Here is a 25,271-nt window from a genome sequence, read left to right as displayed (position 1 = left end):
TGGGGCCAATGAATGTGGGGCACGTCTGGTCCTCAACTTCAGGCTTCCATATAGAGGATCTGACGGCTTTCTTGGCAGTGGAAATCGACCCACCTTGTTACTAGGAGAGTACAGCTGCAGAAAAGGTTGGGAGCTCTAGAGTCCAGGGCCACATGGACAAGAACAGAGGAAGTGAAAACTGGACAGTTTAACCTCATGTCCTTACGGACATTTGGTTGGTTCCTATAGGACAGGAAATGGCCTGCCCATCATCTTGGAAACATAGCTCCCAGAGCCAAGAGTAAAGTGGCCAAAAGAAGAGCTGCTACATGCAAGCACACACCCCTCCAAATCCCGGACGCCACCCACTCTGGTCCCAGGCTCCGCGCACGCGCATTAGGCCGCCCCCGCACAGCTTGGTTTTAAACTCGTGGCAGACGGAACTCGACTTAAAAATAACTATTTTGACAGTTGCGATGTAAATATGTGAGTGACGCGTGGGGCTGTTTTTCCTTCGAGCTTCCCCCATTCCCCGGGCCAATCCTACCCCCGGCTCCGCTGAGGCTGAGATAACTAGAGTGCCTCCTGCAGGATACTCAGCGCACTGCAGCGGAAGAATTCCCTTTCAACATACCACATCGCACCACTCACACTTTTTTTTTGTCGTTTTGAGATGAATCTTGCTATTTATCACAGGCTGCCCTTCAATTTACAATCCTTTGTCTCAGCCTTCCCAGTGCTGGGATTAACAGGCATGCACAGAGGTCCTCACAACCCCATACCTACCTGTCTTCAGTTCAGTTTAACCTGTATTTACTGAGTCTCTCCTCTACGTCCAGCACTGCGCTAGCATGTGAACATGTGAGAGACACTAAAGACAGACTGGCCATTTGTAATGCTTCCATCCGAGCGTCACAGTCACCGTATCTTGAACACCTACCTGCCCAGGGCCAGGCACTAACCTAGGAGAGCGCCTGAGCAAGTTACCTTACTCAGCGCACTGCAGCGGAAGAATTCCCTTTCAACATACCACACCTCACCCGGCACAGAAACTCAAGGATTCTACAATCTGCATTTTACAGGTGTCTAGGAGACCCATGGGACACGAAGTAACTTCAGTAGGCTGTCACACAACTAGAACGTTGAGAAGGGAACCTCAGTCTCGTCCTGTCCCCATAACCCATCTTGTGATGGGGAAAACAGCAGTCATCCTCTCCACAGGTAGGGAATAAGGTCTATCTGGACACCAGCGCTTCATCTAAGATAAACCCAGGACCACCAAGGACATTTTGAGTGTGACAAGCCTCTCTTTCTGTCTTTCTAGTCGCAGACAATAGAAGGAAGGGACAGAGGAGTGGACGATGTCCTTGGGATTTCCAAATTATCTCTTACAAAAAAGTGAAAGAATGGGAGGAAGGAGGGCTGGAGTGTAAACCAGTGTGTGCTCTGGTATTTCTGGCCCAGCGTGGCACAGGTCTGAGACAGAGTCTATGCTGAGCGTGGTCTGTCCTTCACTGTCCAGACAGTGTCCTATGCCCTCGGCTAGGTGTCCACACTGATGCTCTCAGGGACTTGACATTTTATTTTCCTTGTATGGGTATTTTTATTTTCCTTTTTTTTTTTTTTTTTCTTTCAAGACAGGGTTTCTCTGTGTAGCTCTGTCCTGGAACTCACTCTGTAGACCAGGCTGGCCTCGAACCCAGAAATCCGCCTGGCTCTGCCTCCCAAGTGCTGGGATTAAAGGCATGCGCCACCACCGCCCGGCCATTTTTATTTTCCTGTATGGGTATTTGTCTATACCTTTGTCCCTATGAGCGCCATGTGCATGCAGGAACCTGAGGAGGCCAGAAGAGGGCGTTGGATCCTCTGGAAATGGAGTTAAAAGCAGTTGTAAGGGGCCCCATGTAGTGCTTGGGAGCTGAACCCAGGACCTCTGCAAGAGCAGTAAGTGCTCTCATCTACTGTGCTATCTCCGTATGCTACGCTCTTAGGTTCTTTCTTCCTTTCCTGTCCCAGGAGAACCTCTGAAGCAGCCACTAGTGCTGGGGACCGTCTGTTAGCTAGAGCATTCACCTCCCTCCTAGAGTCTAACCCTGTAGGATCAAAGGTTTATGTCAAAGCGCTAATGCAATGTCAGGAGACAGGCTTTGGGAGAGGAGAGGAACTTGGGAAAAATTGGACCGACTTGTGACTTGTAAGAGGCTCCCACGCCGGGCGGTGGTGGCGCATGCCTTTAATCCCAGCACTTGGGAGGCAGAGGCAGGTGGATTTCTGAGTTCGAGGCCAGCCTGGTCTACAGAGTTCCAGGACAGCCAGGGCTACACAGAGAAACCCTGTCTCGAAAAACCAAAAAAAAAAAAAAAGTCTCCCACGGCATCTGATGACAATATCATTCTGGCTTTTGCCTGTGCATATAGCCAGGCTCAGCTCCGAGTCCATCTCCTCTGAGAAGCCTTTCCTGGCTCTCAAACCCCGAAGCACTTTGCTTGAGCTCTGCCAAGAGGATCTTGTGTTCCTTGAGTCTTGTCATGTTGCTTTCTGTCATATTGTGAGTTCCTATGGAGTGGGGGCATCGCTGACTTCGCGTTTCTCCTGCAGTGGCCCCCACAGTGTTCTGCTCAGAGTCAGGATTCAATACTGACTCGATGAATTCAATGGACAATAGCACACATTTCTTCAGGGTGAAAGCTGGGATGCAGATAGCAGCAGGCAGGCATCCAAGTTGACTTTTGAACCAAAGGCATAGGATGTAGGTCTGTCCCAGGTAAGCATTCAAGAATACCTTAAGGAGGCTGAGCTGGGAGAAGAGAGCCATCCTGACCATGAGCAGTCAGTCCACTGCTGTCCACTGCACATCATCTGTAATCCTCAGTCTTCAGGAAGCTCAACTAGGAGGATCACACGTCTGAGGCCAGCCCAGGTAACAGAGTTAAGTCCCTAGGCCAGCCTGTCCGATAGGGAAAAATCCTGTCTAGTGACCACAGTTAATCAATTCGTGTACAGCTGCTATGTGACTTGCCTTAAACCAGTCCTTCCTTACAGAAGGCTGGCTTTGAGGTTAGGGCTGATGGCTTGGGCTCTCTGTCCTTTCTTTGGGGCCCCATTTCTTCACAGTAAGTAGAATCTCTGCCCTGTTCCCTCCATCTTTTTTTAGAGCTTTATTGATATACAATTCATACCACCTGGTAATCTTTGTTCTGAATGCAGCTCTGTCTTTCTTTCCTTGCAAGACCAACAATTGCGCATTCTGTCAATAGTTCTGAGAAGCCCAAGTAAAGATCTTTATTTTATATTAAAGCAGCTGTAAGCCATGAGATCATAGTTCTAAACCATCGCCTGTCTCCAGCGCTAGCCACTTTGACCCACTAGTTCCCCGAGATGCCAGGAGGCAGGAGGCTGCCTGACTTTTCCTTAGTTTATGGACCTCAGGGGGACCCCCCAGGTCTTGTCACCTGTGCACGCACTCCTGACTTTCCTACACAGCTTCATTCTCCCTCTTTTCAGATTGGTGGCAACGCGTTTGGCTTCTGCTATGTATTATAGTGTGAAATCAACACAGATACCCCACACGCTTTGACAACATAATTCACTTGCTGCAAAGAGACGTAATAAAGTGTGTTTATTACAGCAATTATCGGAGCAGAATCTGCCAGCATGCTTTTCAGTGGCGACCAGAAAAGTGCTTACTCCAGATGCACAGACTTCAGAAACTGTGCAGCTAGAGCCAAAATAAAATCAACGAGGCTTAGTAAATGGGTCTCAGTCACCCTAGGAAAACGAACCATTCAGGAGCCAACTCAGCCGAAGCAAAGGTTAACAAGATGTAGATTGGCGTTGGCTGGGTTAAGATCTGGACCTGTTTCCAGGGTCACGGTGTTGAGGATATACATAGAATGTACTCCAGCCACCCCACATGCTGAGTTCACATCCCACTGACCAACATAGGAGAATATAGATGGAGACCATTAGCACCAGTGATTCTCAGGGATTCCTTGCCACTGTAGTGGAATTTGAGACACAGTTAAAGGCTGGGCCATGGATGGGCAGCAGAAGGAACAGCTAAGAATGCTTTTCACTAAATGCAGCCTTCAAGAGCACATGGTGCTCCAGGCTAGAGATGCAACTCAGCTGGAGACGATTTGTCTAGTGGTTCTGAGGCCTTGGGCTTCATTCCGAGCCCCTTGAGCCCCTCGAAGGGGTATGGAGGTGGAAGCTCAAGGGAATATGCCTGAATTGGAGGGAGTCTGCTTTCTAGCCTGGGGAAGATATGCTGCCTTGCTTTGGGTAGAATGATTGGAGAAAGAGGCAAGAGCATTTGTCCTGGCTCCTTGGTAGGATAGAAGTAGCTTAAAATTCCACAGCAACATCAAGTTATCTGATGGCTAATTAACCAAGCAGAGTTCTTTATGTATTGCTTATGCCAACAGGACATTCCTCAGAACTTCGGGTGTTCCCTTGAGAGGCAGCAGTGCATGTCAGGGCTCACTGGGGAGACATCCTGAGCAGTGGCCCTTCCTACTTGCTCATAGTTCAGACCTCTAAGAAAACACAAAACTGGCTTTTTTAAGCCAGCAAACCAAATAGGTTCCTTTAGTTAAGGGATGACTTAAATGTGTCCCCCTTCCTTCATTATCCCTTGGCCTCTTCAAGAAGGTGCTGTGCTGAGGAATGGGGGCAGAAGGCAGCTGGGCTCTCTGGAACAGAGAAAGTCAGAGCTTTGAGCATCATGAACAGCAGGATAAAAATAGCAGCGTTGCCATGGCAAGGGAGGCTGGGAGAGTCCTGAGGATGTGTCTAGGTCCTGCCATCTCCCCTGCTGGCATTCCTCCCGCCCCTCAAAGGGAATACAGGAATGAACTGAGGGAGAAGGCTGCTCCAGCAGGGAAGGGAGCTGACCAGAAGCCCACTAGGAAAAACCCCTTTCATTTCAGACCCTGGCTCCTTTTGCCAGGGCCCAGACTGTTCAAGTTACATGGTCCCTGGCTTCGGAAGTGTTTTCTTTGGTGTAAAACTGCTTTGGGCAGCTCCTGGCTCACTCTGCTTGTGGACAGTCTGTTCTCCTGCCATCCCTTTCTGCTTGTTCCTCATCTGAGGATCCAATGGTTTCCAATAGTTTCACACAAGAATCTAGAGAAAGGGACCTGTGCAGTAACCCTAGCATGTATGGTGGGTACTGACTGACTCTAACTGGTCTGTGGGGACCAGTGGTCATGGGGAACTTGTTCTGACAAGCCAGGCATCCTGGTGTTAGGCTGGTTAGCAACACATATTGCACGTTGAAGGTTTGTATCAGGACTAGGTGATGGAAGTGGTAGCTATGACTGGTCTTCCTTGTGTACTGAAGATACAGCAGGTTCCTTCCTTAAAAAGACTCTGGTTCTTGAGGTGCTGTGAGCCCAATCACTTGCCAGGCCCAGCAGCAACCTTCAGGGTGAATGGTGGACTTCCTGGAGCCCCAACTATGAGACTACTGGATGCAGCAGTCCAGACTCCCTTTCCAGGTGATGGCCTGCCTTTGTAGATGGGAACCAAGGGTCCATCTCTAAGTTTCAGTCATGTCTGGCTACATCCAACACAAGGCACCCTTCATGTGGGGTAGGGAGGGAGGTGTGGGACTCATCCTTGGGAGAGAGGAAGCTGGACGGCCAGAAGAGGAAAGCTGTACCGCCCCACAGACAGCACCAGCATCACCTCCCACCCACTCACTGCTGTACAAATCCCACCGGGGGAGTGGTGCAGGACCATTCCATCATCTTAGAGATGGTTGATGGGCCACTGTACAACGTGAACCCAAACAAGAGTCAGGCCCTTCTGAATCTCTTCAGCAACTGGGCTATAGGAGAATCCAAAGATGGCCACTCCCACGGCCTAGACAGGCCTGGAGTCAGTGCCAGCCACAGATGAAAGTCTATCTAGGTGGAAGGAAAGACGTCCCAGGCCTCCCTGGAGGAACACTGAAGAAGCTCTGATCTAGGCTTTTCCACACATTCCACCACTTCAGATCTGCCTGTTACTCTGTGCTGTCCTCAGAACACATCCTCTGGGGCCTAAGATGCCTGACATCCCACAAAGACCTGGCCTCAGAGAACATCAGTGCAGTCCCCTATACCGTTGAAGAAACTGGTCCCAGAAATAAGGCCTGACTCATCCAAGGTCACAGGAACATTGGCTCTCAAGCAGAGTCGGAAGCCAGGAGACCTGCACTTGGCTCAGGGTTCCTCACATCTCACATGTCTATTTCAGTTAAATTATTGCTTTTTTTAAAATTCTCTTCAAAAAAATTAACAACTTTTCTATTGATTTCTATGGATCCATACATTCAAAATGCCTGCCTCCCTTAGGCGTAGAGACAGGAAATGACACTCTAATTAACTATCATTAACCTGAGACAAGAGGCCCCATGGGCATCCTGGGCCAGGGTCTTAGAAGACACTCAAGTCCCAATGACCCCAAGAACCATTTATACACCACCCTCACTGACTAGTTCTGTAGCCCAAGAGGTGGAACCCCTGTGTAAGTGGAACACGGAGCTCCACCCTCTAAGCAGGATGAATGTCAAGATGTAAGAATGGGGCCGGGCGGTGGTGGCACACGCCTTTAATCCCAGCACTTGGGAGGCAGAGGCAGGCGGATTTCTGAGTTCAAGGCCAGCCTGGTCTACAGAGTGAGTTCCAGGACAGCCAGGGCTACACAGAGAAACCCTGTCTCGAAAAAAACTGAAAAAAAAAATGTAAGAATGGAAGGTATGCACACCTGCTTCACCCTAAGAGTACAGGACCACCGATGTAGAGCCTAAAAAAGAGCCATGGGCTGGGCTTCCCTCAGGCAGAGTGGAGGGAACTTTAAACAGATAATACAAAATTGACTGAACCCAGCCAGACGCAGAACTGGAAACAGGTTTCCAGCTGCTTCCTAGATGCTGAGAACAGAAACCCCATCTCCCTGAGAAAACAGTCAAAATAATGAGTGTGTGTTTGCAAGCTGCTGCTACCACTCCCTCCTACTCAGGCCAAGTCTACTGCAGCGTGGTTACACACCTTACCCTGGATGAAGGGAGCAAGGACATCAGGCCTACAAGCAGCAGTGGGGCCTACACTCAAAAAACCTTGAACCTCTCACGTTCCTATAGCAAGGGCTCAAGAAATCCAGTGTCTCTACCATACCAAGAGCACTCCTGTGGGGGAAGCAGCTCTCTGAGCCAGCTCTCTGTCAACCCCTGGGGCTGCCTCCCTGCCAGAGGCTAGGATGTAGGCACAAGCATGCTGCCCTTTGCTGCCCCTCCCAGACCTTAGCTCTCCGTTATCTGACCTGTCCTCTGAGTGAGCCTATGTGGTCGGGACATAACACCCAATGCGTCTTAGTGACAGGGATATGATTTCACCCTCCAGTTCCAGAGAGACTTCTCTGGTTGCAGCCTTGAAGGCAGGCTGCAGTTAGCAACGCTGGGGAGGGGGTGGAGAGGATCTCTGGCTTCTGTAGCAAAGTAGCCCCCAAAAGCTTTCCTACCATTTCTGCCTCACCCAAGGCCTCCTCCATCTCAGAGGACAAAGAAACTGGAAAGTTTGCTTTGTTCTCTGCGACTTCCACTGGCCTTTACAGCAGAAGCTTGCTATTTCCCTGAGGGAAGGATTTGTTTATGAATCTTTGAATATAAAAGCAAAAAACAGACAGTAGGTGATTCAGGTGAAAAAGCAGAGGAGAAAAGCCAGTGGAGAAAGCGGAGAAGCTGCTTGGGCCCTGGTCAGGCTCCAAGACAACCTTGATCCCAGCAAATCTGCAGAAAGCCCAAGAAACACCCTTCCCTGTTTGCTCAGAGTCTCTCACTGAGTTCAGACCTTCCTTCATCTTTGACCCTGACCCTCCTGCCAGGCCTGTATCTGCCCTGTTCCTGATGGTGGTGGGGATGGGACTCCCTTGTATGCAGCAGTGCCCGTCCCAGTGAGAAGGCCGGCAGGCTAGCATATCAGAAGCTGGTCTCTGCTGCTAAGTTTGTTCTTAATTCTCAGCTCTTCTTCCTCTAGCGCTTGAGAGATCCAAGCACAATGACAAAGCCAGGAAAGGATGGTGAAGGGAGGGAGGAAGGAGGGGGAAGGAAGGAAGGAAGGAAAGGCTTTTGCTTCTGAACTCCTAGAAATGGGCACAAGCTCCTGGAGCAGGAGGTTGACAGCAGACTGGGAAGATGAGGAGAAAAGTCAAGGACAGTCCTAGAATACCCTGGTCCTCGGAAGGTGCCACTTGCCAGTGTAATAACCTCTCCAACATCCCAAGGACAGGAGGGAACGAGGCAGGGGGTGAATAGACAAAATGGGGGCAGTGCTGTGGCCTAGCTCTGGGGACAGTCCCTGAGGTGCTTAGTGCCTGAGGAAAGGTCTCCCCACATCTGTGTGCTGTCAATGAAGTGAGGGCTTCATGAAACTGGTAGGGTCAAGGCCAGACACATAGAAGAGCCTTCCACTGCCCGACCCCTCGAGTGTCTAATTCCGGCTTCCAATTCAGTCCTGGCCCAAGAGGATGCAAAGGGGCTGAGACCCTGGCGCCCCAGCACAGACTCCATCTTGTGCTTGGAGGTGGTGTCCTATACATCAAACCCTCCAAGCTCTACAGGAACAGCTACTTTGCTGCTTAGGGACTGCTTTCCTCTCCCAAGGCCACATACGTTTCATGGGAGGGGTCACCCTGAGAAGAGCCCCAAAGCCTCATTCTTTGATCCCAGAGAGGCTGTCCAGTCTCCAGAAGGCAAGTGGCAGGTCCTGAGGAAACCAGTGTGTAGCCGAGGAGGCCTCTCCATGAGCACAAAAGATTGGTAACTAACAGGGGTGGACATAAGAAGGCTCAAGAGGCTGATGTCCTCAGGTTGGTCAGGTACCAGTTAAATAAAGATGGAAGATACATGTTCTGAGCACCACAGCAGTGAGCAGCCTCAGATCCACTGGGAGCTGATGGGGGGGATGGGGGACCTGGTTCTGCTCACACCGCTGTCTCCCTCTCTCTGTGAACTTCTTCCTTCTTCCTCTTCATCTTGCAGAAGCCGTGAAGACCACAGAAACAGGCGAAAGTGAACTGGGGCATGCCCTGGGCCAGGCGGGGGAATGCTCACCAGATGTCTGTAGGGAAAGGCAGGGTAGAAGAGTGGGAGAAACGTAGAGAGAGAAGTAAGCTGGGGTTATCATTCCCAGAAGCCTCAGGGCTGGCTGAGGCTGCTGCCTGTCCTACCATGGAGTTAAGGAATTCCATCACCAAACCTCAGCTTCTCATTTCCTGAGACCTGTGTGGCTCCAAGCCTTCTGCCTCACCTCAGACCCACACAGCTGCAGCTGGGGAACAGGAAGCAAGCTTTAAAACACTCCCTGGACGTGTCATTTCATGCAGCTTCCAGGATCAGGTGTGGCTGGGTGGGGTGTCTGTTTGATTCTTGAGGTCACACAACCAACACTCCAGATGCAGGACTTTACAGATTGAGGGAGTCTTTACTTAGATATCTGGAATGGAGTCCCAGACCCTGTTCTTCCCCAACAATCTCAAATTATGTGACATCGTTAGGGAACTCTGTAAGGGAAAAACACAAGGTAGCAAACAACCCCTCTAATGCCAGCCTGGTTATGTGGAAAACAGGTAGTGAAGAGAGAATCTTCAGCCAACAGGCTTTAACTCCTGCATTGCATAAAGGGCAGGGAGAATATTGAGCCTGGTCAGCTTGAAGTGGAACATGGGAGTCTGCCTGAGGACACAGGCTGGGGAAGCATGCCTCTTAGCCAAGCATTTCTATTGTCCAGTGGTACTTATCTTCACGGCTGCCGGCTGCCGCTTGCACGTCTCTGCCCTTCCCTTCCCTAAACAATCCTACTGTAAGAAAACCAGAGCTGCATTGCAGTCAGCTCAGGCAGGGCAGCTTAGAACAGGAAGGCAGGCACCCTTCCCAGGCCAATACGCCCGTCATGGTGTGAATGGCTGTCTAGGAAAAAGACAGGTAAGCTAGGGCAGATGGTTTGGAAGCGTGAAGCACAGGACACCCCCATCTCCAGCAGAGATGGTGCACACAGTTAGTGCCATGCTTCGGTCAAGGCACACCTGTGAAGTGGCTCCCCCCATTTCTTGAGAAACCTGGCATGACCCACGTGGTGAATGTCTATCCTGAGGACCTCCTTTGCTTTGGGACAAACGACCAATGTGCTTGTCCTGCACAGCTAAACGTCTGCTATGGAGCTGGTCCCCTCAGAATCTACTGCCAGTCCCTGGGTAATACATCCAATCACTGTAATTAATAGGGAGACTGCATTTTCAGTGACCAGCTGGATGGGCAGGAGGCCCAGCTTGAGTCAGCATGGGTAGGAAGGCAGGCTGCTATTTAATAACCTGCTCTCCAGCACCACGTACACACCCACTCTGGTGGGGTATATATAGTGAACAGAGAAGTCTCTAGGATATATATAGATAGAACCGAGACACAACTACTATATTTCTAGATCTATCTACCACAGCAATCTCTGAACCCCTCTCATGACAAACCCGAGGTAGGGTGGTGTCCATGCCAGGGCCTATTCTTGACTCTGAGGTGGGCACACTGTCATCCTGGGAGGTAGCTATATCTCTCTCAGTTCTTATTTTCTGTATACCAGGAGGCTAGTGAAGGCTTGACATTTAGAGACCAAACCTAGGGGAATACTTGGGCACTGGGAGCCCTAGCTAGATCCGGTGGGGTCCCTTGTCATCAGTAACTGTAATGCACACTCCCTGCTGGGTGTATGTGAAGGGTATGATCCAGAGAAAGTGCTCTCAAGTCAGAAGAAAAACCAGCAATGGACACACACAACAAAGGACACAAGGCTGCCCAGGGAAGACCTTTTGTTGCAACAGCTTCTGCCATTCCAGCCCCAAAGCAGGTCTTGTCTCCCAGGCTAGAAACAGGACACCAAGATCCTCTTCACCCTTCTTCCCCTTCGATGCCCGCTCCTGCCCAGATGATGAAAACGCTAAGGTTTTTGCCCACCCCCCCCCCCCCCCGTTGGAATAAGTTAGGGCAGGTGTAGGAAGAACAAGGTTTATCTGGTACAGGAAGGATGCTTTGGAAGAAGTCCCTCCAAGAGTGAGGCTATGTGGCTGCTTAGTGGGATTCCTGAGTCCTTTGCTCCCAAAGGCAGCAAGAACAAGGCAGAGAACGACTGGCTCTTGACTCTTAAGTCCCATGGCTTCTCCTAGTCACCTTGCTTGGAGTCTCATATTGGGGGTACGACACTCAGTCATAGGAGCCTGGGCACAAAGGCCACTGGGAGAAAATTCCATGTCGGTGTACCTGAGTGCTGTGGCCTCATTTCTTCTCTCCAGAGGTCCCACCAGCAGGGACTTGAGAGCCCCACTACTAAATGCCTACCCTTCACTAGCTACATCCTCCATACTTGGCAGTAAACTTTACTTCCCACATGGGCCAGGGGGCCTCCCGGAGAAGTCAGATCTCATGACCCTTCCACTGGGTCATACAGAGCCTGGGATAGTCACCCTCATCTGAGGCCCCCCACTCTTCTCACCCAAGCCACTGTCCAAGAGCTCTGGAAAACTCCAACGCAGAGGGGGTTGACGCTAGCTAATGCTCCTATTGCCCCTCCCCCACCAGGCTCAGTTCAGGATGGTCTGGGGTCTAATGGCCAGGATGTCCCTTTGGCAAGGTGGGAGCCAAGCAAAAGAGATGCCAAGCCACAGTGCATCCATCCTCCCAAGCCACCTATAGGTCCCCTGCCTCACTACTCACCCCGGCCTGTTCTTGGTCTTCACCCCATATTTCTGTTAGCTACTCTTTCTTACTACCCTTCCAACTCAGGGGAAAGTAAGGGAGTCTGGAGAAACTAACGAGTGGGGGAACCTAGGGACAAGCACTTCTACAGTGAAGAGGGGGCAGGAGCTTCAGGCTGGCAGACCTAAAATTCCCCAGTGTCTGTAGAATGTCCTCTCTTGAAGTGGGGGATAGGAGATATATGATATTCAGATGTTGGGGCAAGCCAGGAATCTTTAACAATTGTTTCTCCCACCCTGGTCCCCCCACACCTCCTAAGGCAGGAGCTGAGGTACTTCCAACAGGATCCACCCCAGGTAACCAGCAGAAGTGAGTCAGTTAGGAGGGGTGCCCTCTGCCCGGGAAAACAATGCAGAACCCTCCACCCCCTCCCCTGTGCCCTCCACACCCGAGCCGCAGTAATTAAAATAAGAATTCACCTTCCCTCCCTGAGCCATTCATCCCTGCAAAGGGAAGCAGCTGCAGCTTAGGAGACCGGATTTGGGGATTAGCTCGGGCAGTGCAGCAGACACACCAGGAGAAAGAATTCAAAAGGAAGGGGGTGAATTGGGTTTTCTCCCACCTCCTCCCTCCCCTCTCCCCAGCCAACTCCGTGCTTCACACCCACCCCTTCCCCCAAAGCCTGGCCCCCAGGTTTCTGGGAACTGTAGTCTGCAAGGCAGTGTTGATAAACAGGCAGGCCCAGGGTGGGTGGTGGCACAAACTACAGATCCCAGGACCTCTTCTCAAGGCTGCCATCTGCCAAGCTGGGCACAGGGCACTCGTCTGGAGAAGCCCGTGTTCTCCTTGAAAGTTAACCCTTTCTTAGATTGTTGGAGAAGGAGCTCCATGAATCTGAGAGCCAAGGTCTCTCTGCCTCCCATAGCCTATAGAGGCCGCAGTACCTGGCCTGCAGGGACAGCTTTCCCTCCTCCTAATAGCTTGTCTACTTAGTGAAAAAAAAAAAAAAAAAAGCCCCCTCCTCAAGACTACAAGGACAGCCAAGTGGTCCCTACAAGAACAGTAGTTCTGAGGGACTTATCGGGCGTGGTAGCTGGAAGAAAGGGTCAGAATAACAATACTCTTAAGTAATGTCATTGCACCCCGAATCAGGGGTCAGCAGAGGCTTACCACTGACTCCTGGCAGGAGAGGAGGAGCCAGGAACCTGATGAAGAAGGTGTTGTCCCCTAAAAAGAGAGAACCAGCCAGCAATCTTTCCAATCTTCTTTGCATTTAGAAGTGAAGCTTAGCAATCAAATTCCATTTCCACTAGGAACGGACAAATAAAATACCACCAAAGAAATTCGCCCGGTTCTCAGGGTAGTCAAACTCAGACCCGTCTCCCTGGGGAAGCCTCATGCTGGGTCGAGCTGATACTGTAGGAGACTAGATTGCTCAGTTATGATATTTTTGGTTTCAGCTGTCTGCAGGCAGGGACAGGACAGACACAGGGCTGCTCTGTGAATCCTCAGGGAAAGAGGGCATGAGGCCAGCTTGCCTACTCAGAGGATCTCAACAATTATGGGAGATGCGCCATTGCAGATCTTCTCCAAGCCAGCCCCACCCATGATGGCAAGGTGCAAAAACAGCAAAGGAGGCAGAGGCTGTCGTCCCAGCATAGCCCCCACTCCCCAGCGCTAGGCTAGAGGGGGGCTATGTCTCACCTCTTTCCCCAGCTCACCATTTCTTTCCTTAAGATTTTTGTGCAGCCCTACTAAGTGCCTTGCTAGAGCTTCACACGAGGTAGAATCTTTCTTTGAAGCTGTTCCTGTTCACTTGTCCCCCTACCAGGATGCTGGGGCTTTCCTGGACAAACCGTGAAACAGGATTCCTGAGAGAGGCCCAGAGGCAGAGGGCAGGAGAGGTGACTCTTCTGCTCTAGCTTTCCAATTAGGAAACTGGCAGTGGCAGAGAGAAGCAAAACAACAGGTTCCTAGAGCAAAACAAAAACAAAAAAAACAAAACAAAAAAGCCAAGGCCAATTGACGCAGGAGCCTCTGGAGAGGGGGCTGGGTCAGGGGCTAAGCACCCCTGACTGCAATATCTAAACCTAGCCAAATGGGCAAGTAGCCTGATTCGACCACAGCAAAACTCCAGCTAGTATGGGTGTTTGCCTTCCTGCTGTTCTGATTTGCCCCTCTGCCCACCCTGGATAAAGAAAATCAGTCATATCTAACAAGTGGTGGAACTGGGTAAAATTCAAGGCCACACACCCCCTTACAGGCCTCCATGGCACAGCACCGCCCAGACCCAGGGCATTCCCTGCACACTGCTTTGACTCCCAAGAGCTCCAGCATGAGGGAAGATCACGGGTGGGTTCTGGCACCCAGAATCTGGGTTCGATTCCCAGCTCTGCATCTTACTAGCCCATATGTGCTGGGGCAGTTTTCCAGCTCCATTAGGCTGTCTTGGAGACCAAACAGGGCAATATAGGCAAGTAGGCTAGAACTGTGATATTGGGTAGGCACTTGGTAAATGCTAATTGGGGGTAGGAAAGCTCTAACTAATTAAGACAAGGATGTAACCTGCCTTCTGATTGTGAAGAACACAAGCGGTGTGTCAGGCTCCCTCAGTGGTCTGTCAGACAAGCTGGGACTGGAATGGGGAGCCCAGTGTAGGAGGTGGGGTGATTCCCTTGCCATGCCAGCCAGACTGCATGTTTCAATTCCATCTGTGCAGTTTCCCAGGATGGCAGGGACAGAGTCAGGCCGTTTTCTGCAGAGTGGGAATAGAACCAGGTTGATGGAAGACGCAGGGAAGGCTGAGATCCCAGCAGGAGGGAGCAAGAAAGGCAAAGACCTCCCAGAACCCGGCAGAGAGGCAGGGTAAGTGCCAGAAGCTGAGGCTCTGAGCTCCAGGGTGGTACCCTGGAGAGATATGGTCTTCCCAGATTTATTCTGGAACATAAGGCTGCTCACCACCACCACCAGGGTAGCTGGCCTGAACGCTCATTTCGGCCTCAAAAGAGCCCTAGGTGTTTGGACAAGAGCAGCTTGGCATTTGGAGTCGCATAGAGGGAGGAGAAAGACCGGGAAGCAGATTATGGCTGGACGGAGGAGAGGTCCAGAACCTTGAGGCTGATATCAGCGCCACATCTCCACTAAGCCAGGCCTCAAAAACTTGGGAAGAGGAAAACAACCACTAAGTAAGACCTTACATCTCACCCAGTAGGTTCATCAACCAAACCATTCAGAATGGAGGGACCAGATCCAGAGAGAAGTGATCTGGCCAAGATCACACAGCCTAGCCCCAAACCAGGAGTTACCAGCAACGCCGGTCCCTCCCTCTGGTGCCCTCTGTGGCTGGTCCTTAGGGAAGTGCAGTTGTGCAGGAGCTTGCCCCTCACTGTAGCCCATGGCTTTTAGCCCTACATGAGTTCGGAACAGCAATCACATAGGAATGAAAAGCCATAGGCCACAGCAGAGCGGAGGGGTCCAGTGGCAGGAATCTCAAAAAGCAGGAAACTGGGAAATCTCACACCCCCCTCCTCCCCACCTGGCCTCTCTGGGAGCCCAAGCCTCCCCCAACAGATTGCATTCTTTCACCATCCCCCACCACCTGGTGGGCCCCCAAGAAAACTAAAGCACGACAGTAACGAGTTTCCAGTCTAGCCCTTCAAAGGCCCCACACAATGGCCCTCGTGGTGGGTAAGGGGAGGTGCGGCTTCCTGGCCATAAAGGACCTCCTCAGATTCCTCTAATTAGCGTCCAGCCCCCTCCCAGGTCCCTAACAACCCTCTCCTCTAGCAAATAAGGGCAATCTTTTCAAAAAGTCCAGGCCCCATAGTGGGCTCCTTTGGGGAGGGGGGGTGGAGGGGGTGGGTGGGTAAAGGCGTGATTAACCCTTTCATTACAGCAGTGTGCTTAGAGGAGGAACTAGTGTTGAGCTGCTTCCTCCTCCAGTTTTGGGTGTCTCAAGCTTCCCAAATTGGTACAGGGAGTTAACACCATTTTCTAAACCAGTGGTTCTCAACCTTCCTAAAGCTGCCACCCCTTAGTACAGTTCCTCCTGTCGTGGTGGCCCCCAACCATAAAATTATTTTTCTCTGCTACTTCGTAACTGCAATCTTGCTACTGGTATGATATGTAACCCAGGAGTGAGTTGCAACCCACAGGTTGGGAGCCACTGCTCTAGACTTAGTGGTTTGAGAAAGGGCCTGTCTGGGTTGAAACCTCCACCAGCTGAGGGCAGCCACCTTTGAGCTATCCATCTGGTGAGCTGGGGGAGAGGACTCACCAAGGTCTCAGGACCCTAAGAAAAGTATGTTCTAAATACAGGTGAATTTCTTTTCCCATTCGCCCACTGTGGGCCAGCTGTAGGCATCTGCCATGGAAGAGTGTGACATCCCCCCCCCCCCCAAAGGCACCTTCTCATTTAAAACCAGCAAAGAAAAAAAAAAAAAAAACAAAACAAAAAAAAAAAAACAAAAAAACCACACACACAGGAAAGCCTCAGAGGACTCAGACTTCAAGGGACCCCCCCCCCCAGTGGGAGGGGTCCAGATCAGGACATTTCTCTTTCAAGAAGTAGCTAGCACCCTACTTTAGTCCTAGCTGCAACCTGTGCCAGGTGTGCCAGAGGCTCTCTGCGGCAGCATGGTGAGGCCACCACCTCTTAACTGAACTCCCACTGGACACCAACAGCACAAAACACACACACACACACACACACACTCCAGAATTATCCTACCTCAATGTCAAAACAGGAAGGCACACTTGAACTCTTGCCTCACCTCTGTCCTTTTCTCTGACCCCAGAATCCCAGTCCTACAGAAGGCTGTATGCTCCAGACCAAATGTCCAGTCCCCTCCAAGAACAGTGGCCAAGGTCCTAGGATGGCAGGTTCACCAGGTGAAAACCCCCTCCCCTGCAGTTCCCTTTATAATTCCACAAGAGCCACTTCCTGCCTCCCTGGCAGCAGCTCACTCCTCGGCTCACTCCAAACCCAGGCCTCCTCCCTCCTCCACCCACTCTTGGCTAGGCCTAGCTGTGCCCAACTTGCCTTGACTCTCTGATGACCTGCCTCTCCCCCTACCGGGCTGGTGGGGGCGGGCGGGTAGTCAGGTATTTCTTCAATTCTGACTTGGGCCTGGGTTAACAAAGGTCTCATTGAGCCTCTGGCTGTCTGGTCGATGAAGCACAAACCTCTTGTATCTACTAGCTTTTGATCTCCCTCCCTCTGAACCAGCCGGGTATTACTCACATTCCCTGCCGGGCTATTGGTGTGGAGGGGCTGTTTGGTCCCCTCCTTCCTCTCCCATCTCCTTTTTCTCCTTCCTTCCCTGCCACTCCCCTCCAGCTTTTTGTAAAATGGTTTAATTTTTGGCAGGAGACCCGAGGCAGCCCCCTGCGGGCTCCTTCTCTTCCTACCCACCCCCCCACACACACCCTGTTTCTTGCCTTGCCGTCCCCCTGTCCCAGAACCACAGGTCAGCACTGGTCAATCCAGTCCCCTCTTCTGACAACTCAAGTGTGCCCTCCAATTTCTGGAATACATCCTGACTGCCAGACCCAGCACACACCTGACAAGCCGTAAGAAAGCTCTGGAATGGGGTGGGGGTCAGGGGACTCCCTGAAGCTATTTCTGGGACCAAAGACCTGGTAGGGTTGGAGGTGTTGGTAACAGCCTTTTGGTATCTGGCTAAGGCCTGGCTGGACCTCACTTGAAAGTAGATGAAGAGAAGGCAGGTCAAATGGGCCCCATCTCCTTTAGCCAGGAAACCCCTGCCTCCTCAGACTGCTTTCTCTGTCCCCAAGGCAGTAGAAGGCCATAGTTCAGTGAGAACACAAGGACTCAGTCTTTCCCACAGGTGACATTTCCACTAACCTCTGCCTTCTGAGTTCACCCCTATGTCCACAGCTCTGCTACTGGTGGGAGCCAGAGCCCAGCTGGCCAAAGACAACATTCTCTGTACAAGCAGGCCACTGTACAGGGCCACTGGAGGGACTCCTTGTCCCAGGCCTCAACACATCCTCAAGTCTGTCTCTCTGAAATTCTAATAATTCCCAGGGTAAATGACTTAAGAGCCCAAACCAGGGTCAGTGAGAAGGCTCAGTAGTTCAAAGTTTGCCACCAAGCCTAATGCCTAGACTTTGGTCTCCAGGTTGTCCTCTGACCTCCACATGTGCTTTATGGACCATATGCCCACACGCACACACGCTCACAAAATAAATAAATGTAGATTTTTTAAAAGCTCTAGCTGCACCCGTCTCCGGCGCCTGCCACCTCAGGCAGAGAGTGGGTATTCCGCTGATCCCTCAGGTGTTCCATTCAGCTGAGCCCAGGATTTGGGAAAGTTCTGATCTGACAGAGGCCCCATTCTTCCTGTGGCTGGCTCTCATTGTCCCTCATGACTCCACAAATTCTTGGGCCTCTAATGAGAAGCTGAGACTGCCATCAGCTCTGCCCGGCCCTCGTCAGGGTAACTGCTGCAGCAGGTGCTGGGGGAGGGTGGGCGGGGGCCAAAAGAAGGGAGGAAAGGAAAAGGAGGTGGAGGCTGAGAGAGTAGGGGCAGAACAGAGATGCCAAGAGGAACTGAAGCGGATGCAGATAAAGGGACATGAAAATGTTAAAACATCTTTCACAAGCAAAAGGAGCTTATCTTTTCTGAGTGGAAACTCTAGTGTATGTACAAGCCAGTTGTTAATTATATCCAGTAATGTCAACATTACATTTACAGTTAAGGAAACTGAGACTTTCTTGGGGCTTACCCATCCCCTTTACTAGAGGGATGTGTGACACGGGAAGAATATAAAGGGAAGGATGGGATGGGGGGAGAAGAGAAGACATAAAAGCACAGGGTGCTGAGAAGCCGAGGGCTGACAACACTCAGGGCAGGCGAGGTTCCTTTCCTCAACTGCACAAACTGGGTCCAGCTAGAATTGAAGCCTGTGTCTATAGGAAAGTACAATCGTTTTAGGGATCCCCTCTCATAACACTTCCTTAAAGGGCTTCGGGTTGCTTCTGTGTCTTGGGATTGACAGTGGTTCAAGCTAAAGACAAGACAAGGAGAGTCAGAGAAAGGTCAGGAATAGACTTGGCTTGGCCCAACCATAGAATACCAGTGTTTCCATGGGGTCTCAGTGTTCCCAGAGACAGCCAAAAACATGCACACAACCATTCTCCGGATCTACATGGGACACCCAGTGGGCCCATAACGAATGGGATGTTTGTGTGGAGGTCTTTCAAAAGTTCAATTAACCAACTCTATGGCTCCATCAAGATTCATGGGTTCACAAGAGAAGTAATTTTCAGAGGTTCTTCCAGACCTATGTGTCTTCTGGGGGGTACTTCAAGCCCAGCAGACCTACCTTAGCCCATGGCGGCAGAGCAATGGGGCATTAGGAAGATGCTAAAGTACCTGCTCTCACCAGCCTTCATGCTTACATACCTACAGGACCTAGGCTGTGGGATATGACAGAGAGCGGGGTGACAATCTGATTCCACCCACTGTGGTGGGAGGCGCTGCTGAAGGTTCAAAGGAACCTTAAGAGAGTCAATCTGTTGCTTCTGCTCCAAATAGACCTCCTAATTTGGGACTGTGTTTGGGATGAACCTGTGAGTACATCTTGGTACATCCTGGCTCAGTCACTGACCCAGACAGCCTCCCATACATTGTCTTCCAAACCAGAACCAGATCAGCAGTGGGCTTGCCACAGAGGACAGGATGGACTCCCTCTCTCTAGGCCACTAGGTAGCATTCACTGTGGTCTGAGTTGGCCCTGTACATCCTCCATTTCCACCCCAAAGCATGAACAAACAGCTCAGGTTCTCTCTCATCTAACAGTTAGAGATTCCCCCTGGAGGAGGTAGATGATGCTCCATTGAACAGGAAACCACAAAGAAGTCAGGCATGCATTTTCTTTTGCCCAGGGGTTTTCTCCAGTTGTTCTTTTTTGAACATTTCCAGGCAAAGAGAGGCAGCTTCTAGCCTGGCAAGTCCTTGGGCTCTTGGAGAAGAGTGAAGAGGAGGAGGAAGAAGAGGAGGAGGAAGAAGAGGAGGAAGAGGAAGAGGAGGAAGAAGAGGAGGAGGAAGAGGAGGAGGAAGAGGAAGAGGCAACAGCAGACTGATAACAGCCTTGGGCAAATCAAAGTAGAGAAGCCCTGAGGTGACAGACGACGATGACTACGACGAGACGAAGCAGGGTGGGAGCCAGAGGAACAGGTCTCTCCATCTCCAGCCTTAGTACCATCAGCTCTCTAAGCCCTACTAAGTCTGTTGGCTGGGTGATAGGAGGAAGAGTTCAAGGAACGTATGTCAGTCACCAGAGTTCAAGCTTCCCAGGCACAGAACCCCAGGCTACAGTTCTGGTTCTCGGTCAACCACGTCGTTAAAGAAAAATACGGTAATGGGCCATTGGCAAATTTGCATGCAGTTTGCCCGAGAACATCATGGATGATATCAAAAGGTTCTCATGTCTGCCCAGGCCTGTCCTGCCCTTTCATTCATGTCCCCTGACCCTCAAAAGATGATAAGGTTCACAGGGACAGCTACTCCTTCAATGAATGTACATGAAGCTCCACATACAATGGTCAAACACTGTGCAAGACCCTGGGATAAGACTCATGCTGGCAGTGTAGTGGGGAACAAGCCACCACACATGACTGTACGTCAGAGCTGCCGGAGGTCTCCATTCACAAGTCTTATGACACGACTCCAAGACTCCAAGGGACAGGGTTAGACGTGGCTGTACCTACTCTCAGGCTTCTGTGGCCTCATCATGTCTTTAGGAGAATGGCCTGGCTTCTGAAGCCTGCCTTCTAGATAATCATATCCTTGTATGTATGGCAAGAGAGTAGAAGCAGGAGGAGGTACCCAGTAACCCCTTGTGTTGTATCTAGAGTCTGAGGAGGGTACGTATAAGAGCCTGTATCTCTCGCAGCTTTGATGGAACTGGACAATTTGAAAAGTAAAAACTGTTTCCAACCTTATGCCTCAACTGGGGCACCCTGGGGACTGGGGACTTTTTGGAGGACAGTCCTTTTCTCTCAATACAGAACCCAGTCACCAAGGAGCTGACTCCCCTGCTAAGTTAGCCCTGAGCTGAGTTGTTCACTGTCAGAGGAAAGCACCTTTGAAAATTCACCAGGGAAGATTGAAGCAGACCAGGGAAGAAGAGCCTGCTAATGAAGATTGAGGGCTGAACACCGATGCCTCCAAAGGGAGGCTGTGGAATGTTGGTTGGGAAGGAGGGCTCTCCCTCTAGCCCCCAGGCGCCCTCTCCTGATCAGCTCTGGAGAGGCAGGGGCCTTCCTTTAAAGGTACTCTATCCGTGTTCAGAGACCCTTTCTCAGGAAGGGGAGTATCTATTTTCGCCAAGCCTGCCTTGCTGGGCCTCTATCCTACCCAGGGTTCCTCCTCCTGAGTGGCCTCTCTGCGGCCCTTGTTAAGTATGCAAGGGCCCCAGGGAGAAAGAGGAATGGGGGGAAGCTCAAGGCCCAGAGGTCCTATCAGACCCTGAAGCCACAATGACTGGAAAGGATTGGAGGGAGAATGAAGAAGGTGGTCTACCCCTCCTCCCGGGTACATATTTGCCTCACATTCGCCGGAGTTGGTGGTTTTGCACTGGACATAGCTCCTCCCGGCCTCTTGCACAAGATCTTCCAGGACCTCTCTCTGCTTCTGGGGTACCAGACACCGCTGTTTCTCCCTTCTATGGGCCAAATGCACACGTGCCACAAAGTCCTGGTCCCTGCCTCAGTTACAGCCCCTTCTTCATCTCATTCCACCAGGCGGCGAAGGAAAGAGGGAAGCACTCAGAGTAGCTTTCAGCCAGGGAAGGAAGACCCACGCTTTTTAAGAGAGCTAGCTCCCTCACATTCCCTCCTGAAACCCCACTAGCTGTGAAATCCTTCAGAAGGAACAAAGGCAATGGAGCCTGGGTAGGGGCTTCCTTTTTGCCTATTCAGGACAGTAGGCTGGCGCAGGCGGCAGATCTGGCTTTCAGGTGAGAGGCTGACGGAGCTGGAGGAGCCCCTGCCCAACCCAAAGCAGAGAAGCCAGTCCTTAGCAGTTCCCGGCCCCCCAACCCGGCCCGCAGAGGGGTCGCCGACTCCCAGCACTTTCTGCCTGTTTTCCGCTCAGTACTCACAGTTCGGATGCTGAGCCGGCTCCTCTCTTGCACTCACTTCCTTTGTCTCCCTTTTTCCCTCTCCCTCTCCAACCTCTCTCTTCCCTCCTGGTCTGATTCTCAGCTGTAGCTTCCAGCGGAGAAAAATAATTATTCTTCTCAATGGGTTCGCACGGGGCGCGCGCACGTACACACACACACACACACACACACACACACACACACACTGCCCGGGCACCCAATCAATGCACAGATCTTCGGGGTCCCTTTAACCTCTGCGGATGACTCCAGGAGTTAATTATGAAGCCTATTTCGGCATGGCATAAATATGCATTAAGGGATGAAATGACAACCGACGCGCTGAACTTCAGGGAACTGGCATTTAGACAGACTTCGTCTCGCCCCCGCCCCTCTCCGGCTTGCTCCCTGGCCGCACAAACCACCTCCAAAGCCTCGCGCCCTCCGGGGCTCGCAGGGGCGGTCGCCCGCTCCTCCGAGAACCCCCCGCACCTCCGGCGCCCCCTGCGGCGGGGCAGACCCCCGCGGGCCGCTTCCTTCCAGCCCTCGCTCCGCAGCCCGCTCGGTCTCGGCCCGGAGCGGGTTTCCATCGGAGAGCAGTCGGTAGCTGCGTCCCGGGAGGAGCCCGAACCTGCCCGCACGCCCGAGTTGTGTGCGGGCGAGAAAGACCGCGAAGCGGGTCCCCGCTCCCTGCCCCACGCTGCCACCTCGCACCTCCGGGTCCCGACCCGCATCCACACACGCGCGCACACACACGCACACTCACACGAACCGCCCGGCGCGCATCGGCACTCCCGAGCGCGCTCACGCCCGCTCACACTCAGGCTGTAACAAAGGAAGGGGCCAGCGCTGCCTTACTTTTCTTCCGCTTCTCTTTGCGGGCCCCCCAGCCCCGGCCCGGCGCCCGGCCCACCCGCCCTCCACGCCCCCCGACGGCGGCGGGCGGCCGGCAGCGGGAGCCGAGCGGCGCGGCGCGGCGGCAACTTTGCGCCCGGCGGGCGGGAGACAAAAGCGGCGGCGCTGCCGGAGGCCTCGCGGCCAAGGTGTGCTCGCTAATTGTCAGGAAATGTGTGTGTGCGCGGCCCGAGCCCGCGGGCGGGGGAGGGGTGGCCGCGGGAGCGGGAGAGAGGACGAGGGGACCACCCCACCCCCCCAGCCCACGCCACTCGCCCGCGCCCGGCACCCGAACCGGGATTAGAGAATAAATTATCTGCTGTCTCCTCATTGGGCCGCGGTTGAGGACGCCGTCGGCGGCGCCGGGCTGGGAGCTCGCCCAGCTCTTTGCATTCACTGCACAGCTCCGGCTCGCCTCTCTTCGCGGGGGCTGAGAGCCCGGGGCTGGACTCCAGACACCAAAGGACACCAGCCGTCTGGCCACGCCGCCCCTCCTCCGACCTAGCCTGACCCCTACTCCCTTCCCAGTGTGTCTAGTGACAAGAGACTAGGGGTGGGGTGGGGGGAGATCTCGGAGAGCTAGAGCTTGGTATCTCTCCTCTTTCCTTTCACATCCCCTCCTCCGAAGGAGGAAAGTGCTGGGTAACTGGGGACCAACACCTGGGCCTCAGCCATCACAACCAGAGCGCTTAGAGGGCCCTACTAGGTGATCGCTTCAGTGACCTGGGCCCTGGCCTCCATTCCTACAGAACAACAATGAGAAAGACAGAGAAAGAAAGGATACTTCTGTCTTCCAGCCTGTTCAGTTCCAACCCAGGCTCGCCCTGCATGCTCCCTGGACCTGCCTTTGACCCTTCAAGGAAGAGAACTTAAAACTACTTGCATAGGAAATGCCCCCTAGGAGCGAGCTCCTTGCCAAGAACCCATTCGTTTGTTTAGCAAGCAACACTTAGACAATCCTGCGTGGCAACATCCGACTAAAGAGGCGCCAGGAGTGCCAAGCAAAGTAACAAGACTGAGAGCAGGCAAAGCCCAGCCTGGGAGGTGGTGCCCCTCTACTGTTCGGATAAGGTCTGAACCCCAAAGCAGAAAATGATCCGTTTCCCTTCAGTCATTCATGCAATAAATGATTTAGCATGTCTTACATGCCTAGTTCTGGGGTGAGCACTGAGGATATACCCAGTCCCCTGGAGCACACAGTCTGGTGGCAAGATGACCACTGGTGTGATAGGAGCTAATTAGGAAGTGTGTGTGTGTGTGTGTGTGTGTGTGTGTGTGTGTGTGTGTGTGTGTAATGAGGAGCCCAGAAAGGTTTCTCTGAGAAAAGGAAGAGCTAAAGGATGAAAGATGGGATGTGGAAGAAAAGAGAGAGTTCTAAACAGAGGGATTTGTAGGTCTGTAGTTTGTTTTAAGCAACCACATGTCCAAAATATAGACAGCATGCACAGAGGGAGGGAGGCCTGGGGAAAGAGTCTGGGGAAATTAGGAATGGTCCTTAGAGTTATCCTTCAGTTTCTGCAAAGTAACACCCAGAGGCACACTCCTATATTGTCATCTTTCAAAGTAGCCCATATCTACCCTACTGCTGTCTGCTGCAGCTCAGACAAATGGATGTTTGCTAATCCAGACATCCTAGAGACTCATTCCACTTCATCCTGTAACACTGGGCCATCTTGTGGAAGATGCTCCCATGCACTGGCCTGGACCCCTTTCCAGGAGCTGGGATAGTTAGCTTGCTCAGCACTTCTGCCTTTATCAAGTGTGGGTTCTCACAACAGTCCTGTGACTAAGTTTCTGTCCTGCGGATAAACGAGAAACCGAGTCAACATGAGAGAGCAGCCTGCCCGGTGCCACACAGATTCAGTGCTCAAGTAGAGTTTGTGGCTTTCTGCCTTCTTACTAGCACACAGTATTCCTCCATGGTGCTGTCAGTGATCCTGACATTGTGGGCTAAGGGGTCCTCTGGCTCTGCCAGAGCCTTCAGCACCTGGGACAGGGCTCTGCACTCCTTTTCTCACCCCAACCAGCTTCCATAAGAGAAGGGAAAACTCAAGAATAAATTTAGGAGCAAGTCGCTGGGGACTCTGGATGAACCTTGAACTTTGGGATTTGCTTACTTTCTTTCTGAGCCATAGTTCGTTCCTTCATCTGTCAAATGGCACTCACAATATGTGGGAAGTTCTTGTGAAGACTAAAGTTGTAACCTGTGGAGCATCTATGGAAAAATACACAAGCCATTGGTCAGAAATAGTAGTTACTTCTGGGAAGGACAAGGTGTGGGCAGTGCCTACATATAAAATGTATTGTTTAGTAGTTGCAAGGCTGTGCCTGTATTATCTGTGCAAAATAAACAATGCAGCGTTTTTATGAGATAGTAAAGCAATTTAACAACAGCACTTCACGTACCTTTGTTGAACTGGGCGAGGTTTCGCAGTCTGAAACACCAAGGTGAGCTGTTGAGGAAGATCACTGTCTCTTTTAGAAAGTGAATGTCACCTGGGCATTTGCACAAGACCCGGGTACAGGGGTAGATGGTTAGCCAACT

At 51.9% G+C, this 25,271-nt stretch overlaps 1 protein-coding gene across 1 annotated transcript; it reads right to left on the bottom strand.

Annotated features, from left to right (window-relative positions):
• Positions 1–3,581: 3,581 nt before the first annotated feature.
• Blacat1 (BLACAT1 overlapping LEMD1 locus) lies at positions 3,582–12,324 on the bottom strand. The gene is made up of 2 exons (XM_076941152.1): positions 12,184–12,324; positions 3,582–9,083 (listed from the first exon to the last, which is right to left on the bottom strand). Exon 2 carries the CDS (start codon positions 9,046–9,048, stop codon positions 8,947–8,949), a length of 102 nt encoding a protein of 33 aa, XP_076797267.1. The 5' UTR covers positions 9,049–9,083; positions 12,184–12,324; the 3' UTR covers positions 3,582–8,946.
• Positions 12,325–25,271: the final 12,947 nt, after the last annotated feature.

This window comes from Arvicanthis niloticus, chromosome 10 (genome assembly GCF_011762505.2).
Source record: "Arvicanthis niloticus isolate mArvNil1 chromosome 10, mArvNil1.pat.X, whole genome shotgun sequence".
Classification (NCBI taxonomy): Eukaryota; Metazoa; Chordata; class Mammalia; order Rodentia; family Muridae; genus Arvicanthis; species Arvicanthis niloticus.
The sequence above is the reverse complement of the archived record's forward strand: the minus strand, read 5'-3'. Positions and strand labels throughout refer to the sequence as shown.